This window comes from Polypterus senegalus, chromosome 4, assembly GCF_016835505.1.
Source record: "Polypterus senegalus isolate Bchr_013 chromosome 4, ASM1683550v1, whole genome shotgun sequence".
NCBI classification, from domain to species: Eukaryota; Metazoa; Chordata; class Cladistia; order Polypteriformes; family Polypteridae; genus Polypterus; species Polypterus senegalus.
This window is the reverse complement of record NC_053157.1, coordinates 2,944,522-2,964,379: the sequence shown is the minus strand read 5'-3', so window position 1 is coordinate 2,964,379 and position 19,858 is coordinate 2,944,522. Positions and strand designations below refer to the sequence as shown.

General features: G+C 41.4%; 1 protein-coding gene across 5 annotated transcripts in view; it reads left to right on the top strand.

The window, feature by feature from the left end:
* Positions 1 to 19,858, top strand: part of fam13a (family with sequence similarity 13 member A) — a 256,286-nt gene that overhangs the window by 62,319 nt on the left and 174,109 nt on the right. For all 5 annotated transcript variants that reach the window (XM_039750166.1, XM_039750162.1, XM_039750161.1 and 2 more), the window contains exons 6-7: positions 6,854 to 6,940; positions 15,120 to 15,206. In XM_039750166.1, coding sequence (XP_039606100.1) covers positions 6,854 to 6,940; positions 15,120 to 15,206 — 174 coding nt within the window. The remainder of the gene's footprint in view (positions 1 to 6,853; positions 6,941 to 15,119; positions 15,207 to 19,858) is intronic.

Sequence of the window (19,858 nt, the reverse complement as noted above, 5' to 3'; positions counted from 1 at the left end):
AATTCCGGATCCAACACTAAAGCAACTCCAACGTGAGCCGTAAGGGTTGACCATCTTTTGATTTGTGATTCACAGTTACTCTCATTTTGGCTGTTGCAACAGATTAGGAGAGATTTTATGAAATAGACAGAGGTCAAAATAATGAGACAGGATCGAACACCAAAACTCTATCTGATCTTTACCCAATCCTGATCACTTACCAAAGATCAAAGTTAAAAATAACATGAAACACAGGATCAAAAAACTAGTAAGTTTGGAAAAAGAAAAGTAATAACATAGAAAAGTTTATCTAGTCCCAGTTAAAGTAGTGGAGATTTTTAAATACTGTTGCACATTATGATGTCACAGGTGGTGCTCTTGGGAGGAATCACCATAGTACCTGGAAGCATCAATCTTAAAAAATGGCAGTGACCACCCAGAAACAAAATGGCATTACAAAATAATGAAAAATTATTATTTTATTCTGAGAGACAATACAAATAAAGAACCCAGGAAAGGAATAAGAAATTAACAAAATTATGACAACAGTCTTGTGTGTAGATTTTGGCAACAACTCGCCTCCAGGTCATTGTACGGTTTAATTAAAAATTTATTTTTTTATTTTTAAAGCACTGACCACAGAATGTTGTGCAAAACACATTGGGAAAGACAAAGTAGTTTGCAGCATAGCATATCTGAAGTAACACAGTGACAAAATTAGTGCAAATCAGAATAAAGAACCATTCTTTTTACAATCAAATGTCAATGTTTGCCTTTGAATAAGAATTCTTCCGTATAGATTCAAAGGGCAAAGCATCCTATGATGTGCACTTCAACAGGTGATGTATAATAAAGACTTAGACATATGTAGTAGAAATATCTTTACACCATTACCTTGTGATGATGATGTAAGCACAGTGTAAGGTTAATTAACTCACTTTGATAATCACTGCTTCAGCCTGTTCATTTTAAGTACCGTTTCTGACAGTCACTGTATGTAATAGCACTGTATGAATTATTTTTCTGCCATATGTACTGTGTCAGCTTTTACCTTGTAATGCAAAAAGAACTGTATGAATAACGATTTCACTTTTGCCATATTGACATGCATAATGCATCTTTCAATGTGTGCCATTTGAAAGCAAAGTGTGAATATGAAATGAAGAATAATTGGAAGCTGAACTTGGAACATTAAGAGTTCAGATTCATCGGAGGTAAAATTCAAAGCATCGCGGTGATGTATTGGCAGAACCCTACACAAGGGTACCAGTCCTTCTGCATTATTAATATACTAACCTAACGAAATGCCCATTTATTAAAACACCAGTAACGGCACACTGCTATAACGATAACATGCAGTGAATTAACGACTCAGGCGCTGCCGCAAGTGGCAGCCTTTCCAGCGGCTCCGTGTATGACTTTATTTTTCTGCCTTTTCTCTATTCTTCTCTATTTCACTGATCACTCCTACCATGTTCTTTTATGTGGACTCATTCCCTAGACACTTTTTACTACTTGGGCATGGATCACTCTTTAATTTAATATTGTTTTTTATCAGTATGCTGCTGCTGGAGTATGTGAATTTCCCCTTGGGATTAATAAAGTATCTACCTACCTACCTGACTTGAGCATTTCTAGTCTTCATCCTATTTCTCTGTACATTTACCATTCGTTTGCTCAGAGGTTGATGCGCTTGCTGCTTCCTGAGCAGCTCTTGTTTTCTCTACTCTAGTGGCCTTGTCTTTTGCCTGCTTCTTTTCGCGTTAAAACTGATAGGCATTGTTTGTGTTGCAATTACTTAGTACGTTTTTCTTAAATTTCACTTAAGCTGACACTTAAGTGTTCAACCTGCTTCAAGAATGATTTAAGATATGAAGAGGTAGGGGAAGTGATGGCGAAGGTGGTAGGGAATGAGAACGACGGCCGTACGCATGCACCGCATGGCTCCCTGCTGGCCACAGCCGAGAGTTAATTCTACAATAAAATAATAAGAGTAGTAAAAATCATCACTCTGAAAGTAGTGGTCACGTAGTATGTGTGTACCAACTTTCAGGTTAATAGTTCAAACAGTTTGCGAGATACAGGTGATTTAAAATCCTGGACAGACAAACAGACAGCCACTGTAGTGTATTACAGGTGCTGGTCATAAAATTAGAATATCATATATCGTGACAAAGTTGATTTATTTCAGTAATTCCATTCAAAAAGTGAAACTTGCATATTATAATCATTCATTACACACAGACTGATGTTTTTCAAATGTTTATTTCTTTTAATTTTGATGATTATAACTTACAACTAATGAAAGTCCCAAATTCAGTAACTCGGAAAATTCGAATATTGTGAAAAGGTTCAATATTGAAGACACCTGGTGCCACACTCTGATCAGCTAATTAACTCAAAACACCTGCAAAAAGCCTTTCAATGGTCTCTCAGTCGAGTTCTGTAGGCTACACAATCATGGGGAAGACTGCTAACTTGACAGTTGTCCAAAAGACGACCATTGACACCTGGCACAAGGAGGGCATGACACAAAAGGTCATTGCTAAAGAGGCTGGCTGTTCACAGAGCTCTGTGTCCAAGCACATTAATAGAGAGGCGAAGGACAAGATGTGGTGGTAGAAAAAAGTGGACAAGCAATAGGGATAACCGCTTGTACCCTGGAGAGGATTGTGAAACAAAACTGTGGAGGAGATTCACAAAGAGTGGACTGCAGCTGGAGTCAGTGCTTCAAGAACCTCCAGGCACAGACGTATGCAAGACGTGGGCTTCAGCTGTCACATTCCTCGTGTCAAGCCACTCTTGAACAAGAGACAGCGTCAGAAGCGTCTCGCCTGGGCTAAAGACAAAAAGGACTGGACTGCTGCTGAGTTATGTTCTCTGATGAAAGTAAATTTTGCATTTTCTTTGGAAATCAAGGTCCCAGAGTCTGGAGGAAGAGAGGAGAGGCACAGAATCCACGTTGCTGAGGTCCAGTGTGAAGTTTCCACAGTCAGGGATGGTTTGGGGTGCCATGTCACCTGCTGGTGTTGGTCCATTGTGTTTTCTGAGGTCCAAGGTCAACGCAGCCGTCTACCAGGAAGTTTTAGAGCACTTCATGCTTCCTGCTGCTGACAAACTTTATGGGGATGCAGATTTCATTTTCCAACAGGACCTGGCACCTGCACACAGTGCCAAAGCTACCAGTACCTGGTTTAAGGACCACGGTATCCCTGTTCTTGATTGGCCAGCAAACTCACCTGACCTTAACCCCAAAGAAAATCTATAGGGTATTGTGAAGCGGAAGATCCAATACGCCAGACCCAACAATTCAGAAGAGCTGAAGGCCACTATCCAAGCAACATGGGCTCTCATAACACCTGAGCAGTGCCACAGACTGATCGACTCCATACCACGCCGCATTGCTGCAGTAATCCAGGCCAAAGGAGCCCCAACTAAATATTGAGTGATGTACATGCTCTTACTTTTCATGTTCATACCTTTCAGTTGGCCAACATTTCTAAAAATCCTTTTTTTGCATTGGTCTTAATTGATATTCTAATTTTCCGAGATACTGAATTTGGGACTTTCATTAGTTGTCAGTTATAATCATCAAAATTAAAAGAAATAAACATTTGAAATACATCAGTCTGTGTGTAATGAATGAATCTAATATACAAGTTTCACTTTTTGAATGGAATTGCTGAAATAAATCAACTTTGTCATGATATTCTAATTTTATGACCAGCACCTGTATATAAGATGATGCTACTGGCTAGCCTGGTAGGTAACCACCCAAATTATCAGATTGAGATCAGACCTGTGGATGTAATACTCCGATCTTCATATAAAAAATATTACAGTACCTGCCATCTGAGAGGGTGTGCCAAATGTTTGCCGACTGGCCGACCAACCACAAGTGTTACCTGGTAGATAACCATTCAAATATTTAGATTGCGATTCAGACCTTTCAATGTAATACTCCAATCTTCACCCTGTCAAGTAAGCGAACCAGCCTCTGTGGCACAATGTCAGAGGCTTCCACTTGGGCACTGGTGTCTGTGGTTCGATCCCCATAAGGGGAAGCAAAAGTGCATATACCTGAGGAGTCGCAATTATGACAAAACATGAGTTGTGTTCTTTTTTTATTATCTGGCAGGTACTGTATCTCATATCTATGATTTGCTTCTCGCAACTGAGAGGACGTGGCAGATGTTTGCCAACTGGCCGACCAACCACAAGCGTTACCTGGTAGGTAACCATCCAAATCAGATTGCGATTCAGACCTATGAAGGAAAAAAAAAATACAGATATATAGATATTTTAAAATATCTATAGATCTATCTTTTTTTCTTCTCTTCATAGGTCTGAATCACAATCTGATTTGGATGGTTACCTACCAGGTAACTCCTTTTTTATTTTATTTATTTAGATATATCTATACTAATAAAAGACAAAGCCCTCACTCACTCACTCACTCACTAACTCACTGACTCACTCATCACTAATTCTCCAACTTCCCGTGTAGGTAGAAGGCTGAAATTTGGCAGGCTCATTCCTTACAGCTTACTTACAAAAGTTAAGCAGGTTTCATTTTGTAATTCTACGCGTAACGGTCATAACTGAATCCTTTTTCCGTACATATATACGCCCATAGCCTGCAGCTTGGTCGCCATGTGAGGCGGAGTTGCGTCCTCCATCACCACACCACCTACGTAGTTGGCTGCCTGCCTATATTTTGTCCTCCATCACCACACCTCCCACGTAATTGAGTGCCTGCCCATATAAGGCTGTCTGTCAGCAGCAATCCAATAGACACGTTGCCGCTTAATATTCGCAGGCAAATCAAAAAGTTAATACCGGGAATGCCTGTTAAACATCTTAGATTCACGAGTAGCGATTTGGGTGGTGAGATGTCTATTGAGGTGATCACTGTAATATTTATATGTCATTGAAATGTATTATTATCAGGCATGGTTTAGGCACCTATGTCATCAGAAGGGACCAGAAAAAGGGACCTCAAAGTTACTATTATGGAAGTTAATTTAGAGCACGGATGCCATGAATGTAAGAGCTGTGATAAATAAAGTTCCCCTGCATACTTTAAAAGAAAGTCTCGCCATCATTACATTTTTTACAATTTGTGAAAACAAGTCATGGTATCAGAATAGAGGACAGTCATGGATTTTGTTGGAGTTCCCTCGCCACGAATTGACTGGGATTCTCTTAACCTGCTGGGAGACTGGAAAAAGTTCTGACAGCACATGGAGCGGATGTTTTCTGGCCTGCTAAAAGGCAAAGACGAGAATGAGAAATGCAGCTACCTGCTCCTGTGGACTGGGGAAAAAGGAAGAGACATTTTTAACACATTGACTGTCACCCAGGAGGAAGCCAAAGTACTGAAAACTTACTATGACCGTTTTGATGCGTTTGTCATGCCCAAGACGAATACGATATTCGCGAGATACAAGTTTAATGAGAAGACGCAGGGTATAAACGAGACTTTTGATCACTTTGTAACGGAGTTAAAATTGCTGGTGAAGGACTGTGCTTATGCAAACGAAGATGAGATGGTCAGGGATAGAATAGTGTTTGGCACAAACTCAGCAAAAGTGCGACAGAAACTTTTAAGTGCCGGGTCTGAGCTAACATTAAATAAAGCCGTGGACTTTGCAAGATAGCACAAGCACAGCTGAGAAACTTTGATGCATGTACTCCGAGCGGCTCACGTGAACTGACTATGAACGCAGTACGCAGACAACAAGCAAGAGCTCCACAGAGCGCTAAACGAAAAACGCATTACACAATTAAGAAGGCAGCAAAAGAATATGAAGCGAGTGACGCATACAAGCATATTCATAAGTGCAGCTACTGTGGAAACAAAGCACATGGTGGAAAAACTCAATGTCCAGCTAAAGGAAGACAGTGAAAAAAATGTGGTAAATTGAACCACTTCGCTAAAGTTTGCAGGACTGGGAAAGGTAAACCTGTGCATGCAGTGTGTGATGTCTCAGATAAAGAGGAAGACGAGCTGCTAATTGATGTAGTAAGAGAGGAACAACCCTCTGAATCTGAACAAGCCTTTGTAGATATATCAATAGGAAAGCAAGGTGTAAAGCTTAAGTTTAAATTACGTCCATAGACACACTGCCGCTAAATATTCGCAGGCAAATCCACAACTGTTAAACATCTTAGATTCACGAGTAGCGATTTGGGTGGTGAACACTTCGATGAATGAAACCTGTTATCTTTACAACGGTTGACAAACACAGAATATAACTTGAACACAACACATCCTCCAAATATGAACCTGATTGAAAGAAATAATGAGAATCAAATCCTTGATGACAGCAACACTCATAACACTCACAAAACAATTACATTGACAATCATGTTACGTTATTTTTAAAATGTTTCCTTTTCTTTTTCATAACTTCTTTAACACACTATTTCTCCACTGCGAAGCGCGGGTATTTTGCTAGTATATAATATATGAGATAGAGAGATCCACTAGGGTTGATGAACATCTATTGGTTCACCCGCAGAACCACGACAGGTATAAGAGAGGAAGCATTGCCATATATCAAACAAACAAAATATTGTGAATTTTAACAACATAGTTTTCAGAAGTGAATTTTCTCAAACTAGAAAATGTTAGAATATAGTGAAATGAATAACACAAGACGTAATATTTCAGGTTCCAAAATGACAACGCAGTTGCAACAAGTATAATAAGTACAATATGTAAAAAATCAAGATATGTGCCTTTTATTGTATTTTGTAAAGCGATTTGCTAATGAAAAACATACTATGATAAATACATGGTAGTGTCTAAATGGAAAAACCCTCTTAGCACATTAGATGCATTTTAGCCCTGCTTGCTTATGTCTTTCAGGAAGTCTGTACCGATGTGCCACAACAGGACAAGTCACTCGACAGTTCAAATCCAGAAATGCCAATTCCTGCACCAAGAAAGAAAAAAGTAAGTACAGCTGCACCAATGATCCATGTTTTCAGGGGCTTAAAGCCCATTCTGTGTTGGGATGACACTAAATGTATGTCACATTAGATGAGTAGTCTATGACATAGTAGCGTAATGTGACATTGGCTTAAGGCCAGAAACCAGAGCCACTTTTTAATGATTGCTCAATCTACTTACCTTTATTTTATGTAGCTAGTACTTTTGTGCCTGGTTCAGTTGTTCAGTGTTGCCCTCTCTGATAGTCATTCCCTCAGGCTCTACATGACCCCTTGTTTCTATTTTACATTATTCATTACAGGGTTTAGGTGGGTGACATCGATTTCAGAGTTATAGATGCTGGAGGTTTTCTTTTTTTTCTTCACATCCTTTTAGAAACAGCTTTTGATTATTTCCATTTATATATTGATCAATAATGAAACTCTAATTACAATCAGTGGCACAGGGTTAGGGACTACTGTGTCAGACAAAACAGTTACAGGTTGTAGTTGCCACATGAGCTGGATGAACATCCCAGCCAGGAAAGGAAGCAGACCCGGAAGGAAGAAATGGACGGATAGCCCCTACAGAAGCAGAGAGATCGCTAGGGAGCTGTTATTCCCCCAGCCCGCTAGATAGCAGCAGTCCCGGATATCCCCACCCTGGCACGGCAGCCCTGCTGGGGTCACGGGGTGCCACAGGAGGGTGTTCCAGGGAAACAAGCTGCCTACTCAAATAATGAACTTCCGTGTGACCCGGAAGTGCTTCCATCAGGCGATTACCCTGGAACCGGAAGTACTCTCGTTCTGTAATAAAAGGGACCACACACTGTTACTCAGGCGAGTCGGAGCTGGGTGGTATAGAGGCAACACATCACAGGAAGAAGGCAGAGCGGTGGTGAGAGAACATATTGTGGAGAGAAAAAGACCAGTGTTTTGTGTGTATTGGTAATACGTCTGGAGGTATTTAAATAAAACCTTCATTTATTTTTGATAAAGGACTGTGTTTTTGTGATCGTGTTGGGACTCAGTGATGCCCTGGGTTTATCACAAGGTGTACCAAAAGGGCAGATGGTACAATAAAAGTGAAAAACAAAAATCAACAGGTGTCTCATAAAATAAATGATCAAAAGTAGAAAGTAATAACAGTAAAGTTGCTACTTTTAGTACCACCCACAGTTGGTACTTTTCAATAAAAATAAACAAAAATACCTCCGCAAAACCTAGGAAGGAAACGCAGCCTGGGTATCGGGACCGATTTACATCAAGTTTAGGTAGAAAGAACAAAAGAGTAATGGCAACAAAGGCCACACTGGCTCTACAACATATGAAGAACGTAACCCCAGCATCACCACTGCTTGAGAGTTCCAGAAGAGCAAGATTGAAAAATGAAGCCTGCAAAGGAGCGAGAAACCTCAGATTTCCAGCGAGAATCTAAAGAAGCATTTACAGCTGCTGTGCCTGGACAAAGCCACTCTGCTGGATAGAATAGAGGGAGGGAGGTCCAGTAAGAGAAACATTTGGGTAAGGAAAGGGATGTTGGAGTGAAGGATAATTGAGAGAAATGCAGCTGTAGACATCTGGAAAGCTCAGATTGAGAATTTGGGGTGGGGATTACTATAAAAACATCTGCAAAAAAAAAAGTACCTGAGACGCTTGCCTGGCAGGAGGGATCAGTGGACAGACCCATGGCAAATCACTTAAAATATGTGCGGTGAGCAGTCCTAAATTGAATGTTTTAAAAGTTTAGGTCCTTAGACAATAAAATAATACTAAAAATAGATTTCCGAGAAAGTGGGATGTTAAGGAAATGCTAGATGCTAAACAGAGAATTGGCATAGGACAGTATGAAGCTTTGCACAGACAAGCATATAGAAATGCCACTGGTCTTAAGGTAAAGGACAGAGAGTTACAGAAATTGTAAAGTGGACGAGAGGGAAGAGTTAAAGATGGTAAAACATTGCAACTTTTGAGAACAGACCTTGGTTGTAAGTAAAAGAAAAAAAGAGGAGAGTGGAATTTCAAACTTAGACCTCAGGGACTAGAATGTTAGGAGGCCAGCATTGTAGAAAATGTTGGCAAGAGTTGAAATACCTAGGGAGGCCCATGTGGGAAATGAGATGGGATGACCACTTGTACGTAAAGCCGGGTTGTTGAAGATGGGAATGTGCGAGTGTCATGTTGGACAATTCTGTAGAAATCTTTTCAACCCTGTACCATAAAGTCAACATGTAGGATTCTAAAAGGTCCCAAATTAGTTTCATAACATTTTTAGTTTTAGTGCTGTGAAGGAGACGAGAGAGAGCGAGATCTCTGGGCAGCTATACTGGATTCAGTGGCAAACCAACAAAGAGGATTAACAGCAGGAATCAACTTCTTAATTTTAAATACTTCAGTCATGTCCACTCTTAATCTCCCTTTAACTAATCTTTAAAGGTTTAGCTCCTTTAGTCTCATCTCAAGGCTCAGACCTCTGAGTCCTAGAATTGTAAAGTTTCTGCCCTCTGGACTCTCTCTGGTGCTGTTGTGTATTTTTTTTGTTGTAATATAGAGACCAAAACTGTACAGTACTCCAGATGAGGTCTCATTAATGTGCCATATAACCTCAGCATAACTTCCTTTGAATGGAAGTCCTGCATCAGATTACAGTTGATTACTTGTGTATCCTCTTCACTCTGATCAGAGCATAAGGTCAGCACAAGAGCACTGTACTCTGCACGATCTTTCACCTTTGCTTCTGTTTCATACCATGTTATTCCTAGCGCTTTCAGTTCTCTCTCTACAGTTCTTTGGCAGTTTGTTTTGGGCCTGCCTCTGGGTCTCTTACACTGTGGTGTACATCGAGGGCTATTTTTGTGGTACTTGTTCCTGGCATCATTAATCCGTGCCCTGTTCATCTCCGACCTTATACCTCTATCTATTGAATGATGCCTGTGGGCTTTGTAAGATCTAGCAAGTCCTTGCTGGAGATCCGGCTCAACCAGAATATTCTGCTTATTTTTTAGAGGCAGTCGCACTTGAAGCTCGATAGTGCTTTGTGTCGATCCTGGTTATATTCCAGCATTCGCTTCCATACAGCAAGATAGAATTGTTGTTTCTATTATAGATTCTGAGTCTTTGTCTTTTGGGTGGACTATTTCGACTTCCAGACTCTTCATTTTGTTCTTGGTGGTGTCCTTGATGCTGACTACTGCCCCCAAGTAAAATAAAGCTGTCTACTCGTTAAGTTCAATTTCAGCATCATCAACAACTAATTTGCTGTTTGATTTATTATAAAAGGAATACTCCACCAAAAAAATTTTTTAAAATGTTACCTACCTCACCTGTTTTCGTGGAGAAATTGATTATTTGATACATAGACAAACTCAGTGGACTCTGGACAGTACAAAACGAAGTGAAGAATGTACATGGGGGGGAAAAAAAGAAAAAATTCTGATGTAATTTGTGTTGCGTGATCCACATGTCCAATATACATTTATGTATGGTCAAAACATGCAAAATTTGTGCATTTTTTGCTAAAATATTAACAGTTACTTCCTGAAAGCTCTGCATTAAATGTCAATAAGGGAGTTGTCATTTCCACAAGGCTGTGCATTTGTTGATCTGCCTCTCCCCCTTCTTCACCATGAAGACATCTCTCTTTTATTAAATACATGGCATTGTGGGAATGAGGACTTCCTTATTGACATTTAATGCACAGATTTTAGGAAGTAACCACTGTCCAATGTTTATCCCCTATAGATGCCACCGAGTTTGATATTCAATAATTAATTTCTCTGCGAAAGCATGAGATTAAAAACTTTTATTGGCCACTACTACAAACTATGTGACGTAAGAAACATTTAACAAAATATATACTTTTTGGGTGGAGTACTCCTTTAAGCCACATCAGGAGATTGAGGTTAATTACCCACAGAAAAAGTGGCCAAACGAGCAAATTTTATAAGTGTGTTTGTGGGTGTAAGTCTATTAAACGTGGGCCCAGGCAAAAACAATATAATAAAAAGATGATAAAGCACTACTGTAAAATGAACTCTTATTGTGTCAGGGTAACTTTTTATAGTATATAACTTTTCATATAAACACATTAAGTGTTAATTAAATTAGCAACTTTTCTGTTTGCTTTTTTCCCCTGACAATACAATACAATTAATTTTTGTTTCGCCCAAAATCACACAAGAAGTGCCGCAATGGGCTTTAATAGGCCCTGCCTCTTGACAGCCCTCCAGCCTTGACTCTCTAAGAAGACAAGAAAAAACTCACAAAAAATGGAAGAAACCTTGTGAAAGGCAATTCAATTTAACAGTAGATGACATCCCATAATAGGATTTGTTTAGAGTCCTGGAGACCTCAGCCATCAAGCTGCCTCCTACATTTGGCCATTCCACAGCTGGGGCCAGCCAATCCAATGAAAGGACCCCTCTTTCCCACGATTCCTGCGATCCTCCATCAGGGATGACTTTACCTTAGGCAGGCGAAACAACTTGGCAGGTGGGCCGTGGGCACCGAGTGCCACATTTGAACACCGAGAAGAGAAACAGAATAGGTGAGGATTAGTAACATAACACTTACAACTTTTAACTGCCTGCACCCTTCACTGTATTGAGCAACAGGGAACTCCACTCGCCTGTTTGACTTGGCGGTCATTTTCACCTTCGAAGACTCTGTCCAATCCAGCTACTCGGGTCTGTCCAGAGCAGTGCTTGACACAAGTTAGGAACCCTCACACACCCACAATTCAGTAGTATCAGTTAACCTGACACTCACGTTTGGGGATTTTTGTGAATTTCCGCTTGGGATTAATAAAGTACCTATCTATCTATCTATCTATTTGGGAGGAAAACCCACACGGAGAAGGTGCAGACACACTGCAGATTTGAAAGCTGAATGCTGTATCCTTGAGAATGTAGCTCTGAATATTTTGGCACCATGTAGTCACTTTGTGAAGCTATTTATGCACAATAGAAGCTGCATCTATTCACAGAATCAATATAAATGTGAAATGTGTCTCTCATGGGAATATTTATCACATGAAAATGAATATTTATGAAATCAGATTTACATACAAAGCTGGTTGGTCTTTTTGCACATGTGGAATAAAAGACCAGAGAGATGTAATTATTCAGATGTGTCTGACATTTAGTCTTGTAGGCACCACGGCTATCATGAGTTTTATTTGCTAATGGGAAGGACACGCTGTATTGACTCCACTCAGACTATGACTGGTCGTTACTGAAACACAATGCATAACGTTGGGAAGCCAGTGATGTGCTGAGAAATAGCAAATAAATGTTAGTTCACCTTGAGTCAGGTTGATGTGTGCGGACACGGTGTCGTTATTGACAGTGAAATCCCATGTGTCACACAGAAAATTGCTTGTTTGTGATGGTCACGAGTTAGATACACAGTTGATGGAGAGAATTTCAGCAGGTGTCACTCCCCACCCAGAGAAATCACAACACGGCACGTTTATTCGGTGGTACAATTCCACAACTGAACATCCATGTTCATTTGACCTTGGCTTTAACTAGACCTAGGGGTGGGCAATGTGCATCATGGAGAGCCGCAGTGGCTGCAGGCTTTTGTTCCAGCCCAGTTTTTTAATGAGAAGTCCATTATTGCTGATGAAACACTTATTGCTTAAGTGACATTTTGATGCTTCATTTTAGTGGTCTCGCATGTCAAGGTATTCCACCCTGAATTGCTTATTTCAATCTTAAACTTCTGCATTCAGTGTTTTAATGGCTCCTTATTAGCAATAAGATGTAAAAGACAAAGCAGCCAGCAGTTCTCCAGCTAGCTTTTTTCCAATTACATCTGTGTGTTCATCATGCTCTGTTTGATTTAATAAAACACTTAATATAAAAATGTGACAGACTGAAAATTATCTGTTTTATTGACAAGGATTGGTTTCTAATCAAGCAATTGGAATTGGAGTGAAAACCTGTAGCCACTGCAGCTCTCCAGAACTGACATTGTCCACCCCTGAACTAGACCAGCCTGTGCGTGTTCAAACTACTGTGAACGCTTTCCCGGACACACACAGACGGACATCATAATGTTCACCCACATACAGTTTATTGTACAATATTTACAATGTTTTGCTCACGTGCAACCCCAGTGCCTCTTGCACCGATTCCCCCAAAGTTCAGGGCTCACAGTCCTTGTGCCTTTCCTCTGGCCGCCTCCTGTCCTCTCCCCAGCTCTGCCAACTACCTCCCGACATCCACCAATGACTGGAGGGAGGCGGCCCCTCTTATAGGAACCCGAATGGGCTCCAGCTGCTTCCCGGCAATTAAACTTAGCCACACCCATGTGTGGCAGAAGTGCCGGCTGCGCACCCGGAAGCCGTCCGGGTGTCCCCTGTTGTCTTCCCCCCGGCACTTCCTGGTGTGGCGGAAGTGCCGGGCTCCCGGGATAAATAGGCACTGGGGTGCCGCCTGGCGGTGGCCACGGGTCCCTACAGGGCTGGGCTTCCAAGCCCCCTACCCGAGGCCTCCTGCATAACCAGGACGGACGCCCCCTCTCGGTCTGGAGAAGGCACACGCCCTCCTCTGGTCCTCCAAGGCGTCCCGGCCGGGCTCCAGCCCTGGCCGAGGACCACACGGGATAAACCGGCATTGGGGCGCCACCTGGCGGTGGCCACGGGTCCTTACAGGGCTGGGCTTCCAAGCCCTCTACCCGAGGCCCCCAACATAACCAGGACGGACGCCCCCTCGCAGTCTGGAGGAGGCACAAGCCCTCCTCTCGTCCTCCTGGGCGTCCTGGGGACCACACTACCCATAAGCCATCACAAACATGTTCTTTTCTATCCACTTCTATCTATAGGGTGGTCCATATGCAATTTTCATTACGCTATAACTTATTAAGTTTATGACATAGAAAATCACCCTAAAAAAATCCCGGACCATCGAAGTGTGCGAACTGACGACATGAAGAATCGTCTTCGTGTCGAACTGGAATCGTTCCCGCATAAATCAAAGTCATCCAGACAATCTGGATCTGCATAATTAGATCTGGACCACCCTGTATTGTGGTTACTGCATAATTTTCAAATTGCCTTTACTTCTTGATGCACCTTTGTAAAACGTTACTAATGGTGGAGTACGTTGTCATAGATGCTCCTGATCATTATTGAGCTGCCAAAATGATACTTTAGAGTTAAAGCTTACTCCTCTTTTTTTAGATGGTCTAATAAAGTTGAGGAGCAGTTTATGTAGCTGGGTGACCAGGAGGGGGGTGAGGCTTGTGGCAGTTGCAACGAAACTAAGGTCATCAATCATCCATCTGGTTCATCTCCATTCTTAAACGGAAGCCATGCTACTACAGTAATGGTGTATCACTCCTTTTCTCACCCTGTGACCAAAGTATATTTTTTGATTTTTATTATTTAGTATTACCAAAGCACCATTTTTGTTTCGTATATGGGTGCTGAAGAGTCCTGTAGTCTAGACCAAACCCAAGGTTTTGGAGGTAGCACCTTCTGATGTAAATAATGCGACACACTAAGTAGCAACACCACGGATTTCTCGTCATTTGTGGGTAACCGATAAACCCTTAGTGCGTATCATTATAGATTTGTCGTCTTGATTTTGTTTCCAGTTAGTGTTTCAGCTTTGGCAACCATAAATTTGACTTGTGGTTTTCAAGCTTTTTCTGGCTTATCTCCCGGTCGGATTCTTCAGTAACTTTCATTACTGTGCTCATTACCGGCAGTACAAGCACCTTGTTGAGTCTGTGCCTTGAAGAACTCCAGGTTGTTTTGGAGGTATGAAGCAGTCCACTGTAGTACTGGATAGGTGAAAGTAATAAAGTGGCCACTTGATTTGCACTACACTTGAAGTTGGATCATTTCCAGTTTTTAAAGGCCTTTATGTCATATGAGGAGTCCTTTAACCTCTGTGCCCTCTCATAGTACACACATGGAAAGAACTGTTCTGGTCTGTACCTGCAAAGTTGATTGAAAAGTCCCACACCTAACAGCTCTCCCAGGTCCACCAACACAAAGACCTCACTAGCTTCATCTGGTGGTGCTGTATGTGTAAGATGCTCTGGGGCTTAGCTGCTTCATTCTTGGCACTGTGGTTCAGCAAAAATGAATGTCTGAGCAGGTGCTGACAGAATTAAAGCAACGCTTGTGAGTGCAAAACTATTTATGTTGTGGATTGCCTGGAAAGATGGCTTGTGTCATTTTATTTTTTCAGGAAGAGACTTGCAATCCCCTCCAAGAAGCAAAAGCCACCAATGAACGAAACTATGAAACAGTTATTCCAGTCCCACGAAAGAGAAAGGTAGGCATTACAGCAGTTTTCTTTTTTGATGTATTATAATAATTTGAAATATCTCCAGTGTATAAAGGGCTTAGTTGTGAAACCTACTGCCGCTATAATATGGGACCCAGTATTGTCTGGTGGTGGTAATGTTTACGTGTAAAGCACAATAATGACTGATTGTATCAACATAGCTGGTATACTTGAGGTGACCTCAATTGAGTGACTGCATATTATATTAGGGCTGTACATTGTTAATAAAGTTAACATCATTTTAAACCATTGACGATGTATGTCATAATCCCCTTTGTTGTGGGTCAGGGGAGCTGGAAAGATGTATGTATCACAGAACGTGTTAACACTGGGGGGCGGCTCATTTTAGCTCTTGAAACAGAAGTTATGTTGTCTTCACAGAGGTTGCTGCAACTCAGCACATACAGTATAGTGCTATTCGATTATGTTGTTAAAGGATAACTTTGGTATATTTCAAGTCAGTTATTTCTTAACAAGCATGCTATTTATGAATTTGCCATGCAAAATTGAATTTGAAAGTTAAGCACTTTCTTTAAATGTAAAAAAAAATCTCTCTCTCTCTCTCTATCTATTATAAAAAAAATCCTAGAGAGAAACACTATGGAGACAAGACATGATCTTTACGTGAAGATCACAGAAGACACTTAAAAGACCCGCGAGATGAAAGAGATTGGCCACGTAGCGTCTCACGGGGACTAAGAACATGAGATTCTTGCAAGATGCGCTCTACTTACAACCAATATCAAATAAGACCACAGGCAGCAAAACACTCAGTCGTGCAAAGGCTTTTGAGCACACACAGATCCAGGGCTCTCAGCGCATATAAAGCGTAAAGGAACAATACATTATAAATGAAACATAGACAACTAAGCGAAGAAGAAAGCAGCACAGAGAAAAGAGACTCAAAAGCGTTGGAGAGAAAAGAAAAAGAATAATCTAGGTGCAAATTCAGAAAATAAGAAAAGCAATTATCAGCCCGGAACAAGTGGAATTGAAACAAAAGCACATCCAATCGGGCTCAGAATTAAAAGGCAGAGAGTAAAAGACAAAGTACAACTTCATAAAGATTTTCACAAGCGTTGGTGCTATACACACGCAGAGCAGGTTAGAAATTATGAAAGCTGTGGAAGGTGCGATGCACATGTGGAGAAAGTTAAAGAATATGAAAGTAGGAAAATTAGAAAGTATAAAAAAAAAGTAAAGATCACAGTAGGGCAAACAAATGGAAATTATTACTTGAAAAAGGGAAAATAATCACCACGGACCAGGTGTCACTGAAAAAAAACAGGACAAAGCAAGGTCAGAAATAAGACAAAGAGCACAACAAAAAGTAAGACGTCATAAAGAGTTTAAAAAACAATGGGGCCAAACACATGCAGAGCAGGTTAGAGAAAATAAAAACTGGAATTCGAAAGATATCGAATATATGGACGCAGGTGATATGTCAGAAGTATGTAAATACTGTAAGGCTTTGAAGTTTAAGTCAGAGAATTTCAAAAAACGGTGTTTACCTCACATGCATTTATTGGTTACTTTGCAAAAAAAAAATTATTAATTGTTGATGATGAAGATCGTTTTGTCTGTGCTGAAATTCCAAACAGAGAAACCTATCCTGAATTATGGTACAAAGCCATTAAACATGTCACGGACCTCATTTAAAAGATTCAGCATGTTGGGACTCGAAAGATTCCAAATATTGTTTTTACAGAAGTTCTGAAATAAAAATGAAACTAATGAAGTAGCAACAATTCAAAGAATAAAAAAAAATCTTAAAATTGTGTATCCAGAAATCCAAAAACGGGGGTTGGCGTGCGAAGCGAGCAGGGGGCAAAGCCCCTAGGATATCTTTATATCTATCTCTATATCTATCTATATACCTGTACCTATACATCTGTAGCTTGCAAACCATTTGACGAATTGACCTGAAATTTGGTACACATATGCTATGTGACATCTACTGTCTGCTTTCGGGGAGATTATTGACCTCCAAGGTTATTCCTCTTTTTATTTTATTTTATTGTAGAATCAACTCTCGGTAGTGGCCAGCAGGGCGGCCATGCGTACAGGCGCTTTTCTCATTCCATAACAACTTCCCCGTCGCTTCCTCTACCTCTTCATATCTTAAATCATTCTTGAGGTAGATTAAAGACTTAAGTGGCAAAAATTAAGAAAAACGTACTAAGTAATTGCAACACAAACACTGACCTTAATCAGTTTTAACATGAAAACATCCCGACGAAAGAAGAGAAGAAACGGGCCGCTAGGGTGGAGAAAAGAAGAGCTACACAGGAAGCAGCAAGCACATCAAACCTCTGAGCAAACAAATGGTAAACATACAGAGAAAGAGGATGAAAACTAGGAAGTCAAGTGTAACGTGCATTGCCCCGTTACTGATCTATATACAGTGCATCCAGAAAGTATTCACAGCGCATCACTTTTTCCACATTTTGTTATGTTACAGCCTTATTCCATAAAGGATTAAATTCATTTTTTTCCTCCGAATTCTACACACAACACCCCATAATGAGAACGTGAAAAAAGGTTACTTGAGGTTTTTGCAAATTTATTAAAAACTAGCAAAATACCCGCGCTTCGCAGCGGAGAAGTAGTGTGTTAAAGAAGTTATGAAAAAGAAAAGGAAACATTTTAAAAATAACGTAACATGATTGTCAATGTAATTGTTCTGTCACTGTTATGAGTGTTGCTATCATCAAGGATTTGATTCTCATTATTTCTTTCAGCGCTGCTGCCTCGCAGTTAGGAGACCGGTTCGCTTCCGGTCCTCCCTCGTGGAGTTTGCATGTTCTCCCGTGTCTGTGTGGGTTTCCTCCGGGCGCTCCGGTTTCCTCCCACAGTCCAAAGACATGCCGGTTAGGTGGATTGGCGATTCTAAATTGGCCATAGTGTGTGCTTGGTGTGTGGGTGTGTTTGTGTGTGTCCTGCGGTGGGTTGGCACCCTGCCCAGGATTGGTTCCTGCCTTGTGCCCTGTGTTGGCTGGGATTGGCTCCGGCAGACCCCCGTGACCCTGTTCGGATTCAGCGGGTTAGAAAATGGATGGATGGATGGATATTTCTTTCAATCAGGTTCGTATTTGGAGGACGTGTTGTGTTCAAGTTATATTCTGTGTTTGTCAACCGTTGTAAAGATAACAGGTTTCATTCATCGAAGTGTTCACTACCCAAATCGCTACTCGTGAATCTAAGATGTTTAACAGGCATTCCTGGTATTAAGTTGTGGATTTGCCTGTGAATATTTAGCGGTAGTGTGTCTATGAACTCAATTTAAACTTAAGCTTTACACCTTGCTTTCCTATTGATATGTCTACAAAGGCTTGATGCCACCAGCTTGGCATACCTATCCTTGGCCAGTTTCGCCCATTCCTCTTTGCAGCACCTTTCAAGCTCCATCAGGTTGGATGGGAAGCGTCGGTGCACAGCCATTTTAAGATCGCTCCAGAGATGTTCAATTGGATTCAAGTCTGGCTCTGCTCTGTCTGGGCCACTCAAGAACATTCACAGAGTTGTCCTGAAGCCACTCCTTTGATATCTTGGCTGTGTGCTTAGGGTCGTTGTCCTGCTGACAGATGAACCGTCGCCCCAGTCTGAGGTCAAGAGCGCTCTGGAGCAGGTTTTAATCCAGGATGTCTCTGTACGTTGCTGCAGTCATCTTTCCCTTTGTCCTGACTAGTCTTCCAGTTCCTGCCGCTGAAAAACATCCCCACAGCATGATGCTGATACCATCATGCTTCACTGTAGGGATGGAATTGTCCTGGTGATGAGCGGTGCCTGGTTTCCTCCAAACGTGACGCCTGGCATTCACACCAAAAAGTTCAATCTTTGTCTCATCAGACCAGAGAATTTTGTTTCTCATGGTCTGAGAGTCCTTCAGCTGCCTTTTGGCAAACTCCAGGCGGGCTGCCATGTGCCTTTTACTAAGGAGTGGCTTCTGCCACCATACAGGCCTGATTGGTGGATTGCTGCAGAGATGGTTGTCCTTCTGGAAGGTTCTCCTCTCTCCACAGAGGACCTCTGGAGCTCTGACAGAGTGACCATCAGGTTCTTGGTCACCTCCCTGGCTAAGGCCCTTCTCCTCCGATTGCTCAGTTTAGATGACCGGCCAGCTCTAGGAAGAGTCCTGGTGGTTTTGAACTTCTTCCACTTACGGATGATGGAGGCCACTGTGCTCATTGGGATCTTCAAAGCAGCAGAAATTTTTCTGTAACCTTCCCCAGATTTATGGCTCGAGACAATCCTGTGTTGGAGGTCTACAGACAATTCCTTTGCCTTCATGATAGGTTTGTGCTCTGACATGAACTGTCAACTGTGGGACCTTATATAGACAGGTGTGTGCCTTTCCAAATCCGGTCACATCAACTGAATTTACCACAGGTGGACTCCAATGAAACATCTCAAGGATGATCAGGGGAAACGGGATGGACCTGAGCTCAATTTGGAGCTTCATGGCAAAGGCTGTGAATACTTATGTACATGTGATTTATTAGTTTTTTTATCTATACTAATAAAAGGCAAAGCCCTCACTCACTCACTCACTCACTCACTGACTCATCACTAATTCTCCAACTTCCCGTGTAGGTAGAAGGCTGAAATTAGACAGGCTCATTCCTTATAGCTTACTTACA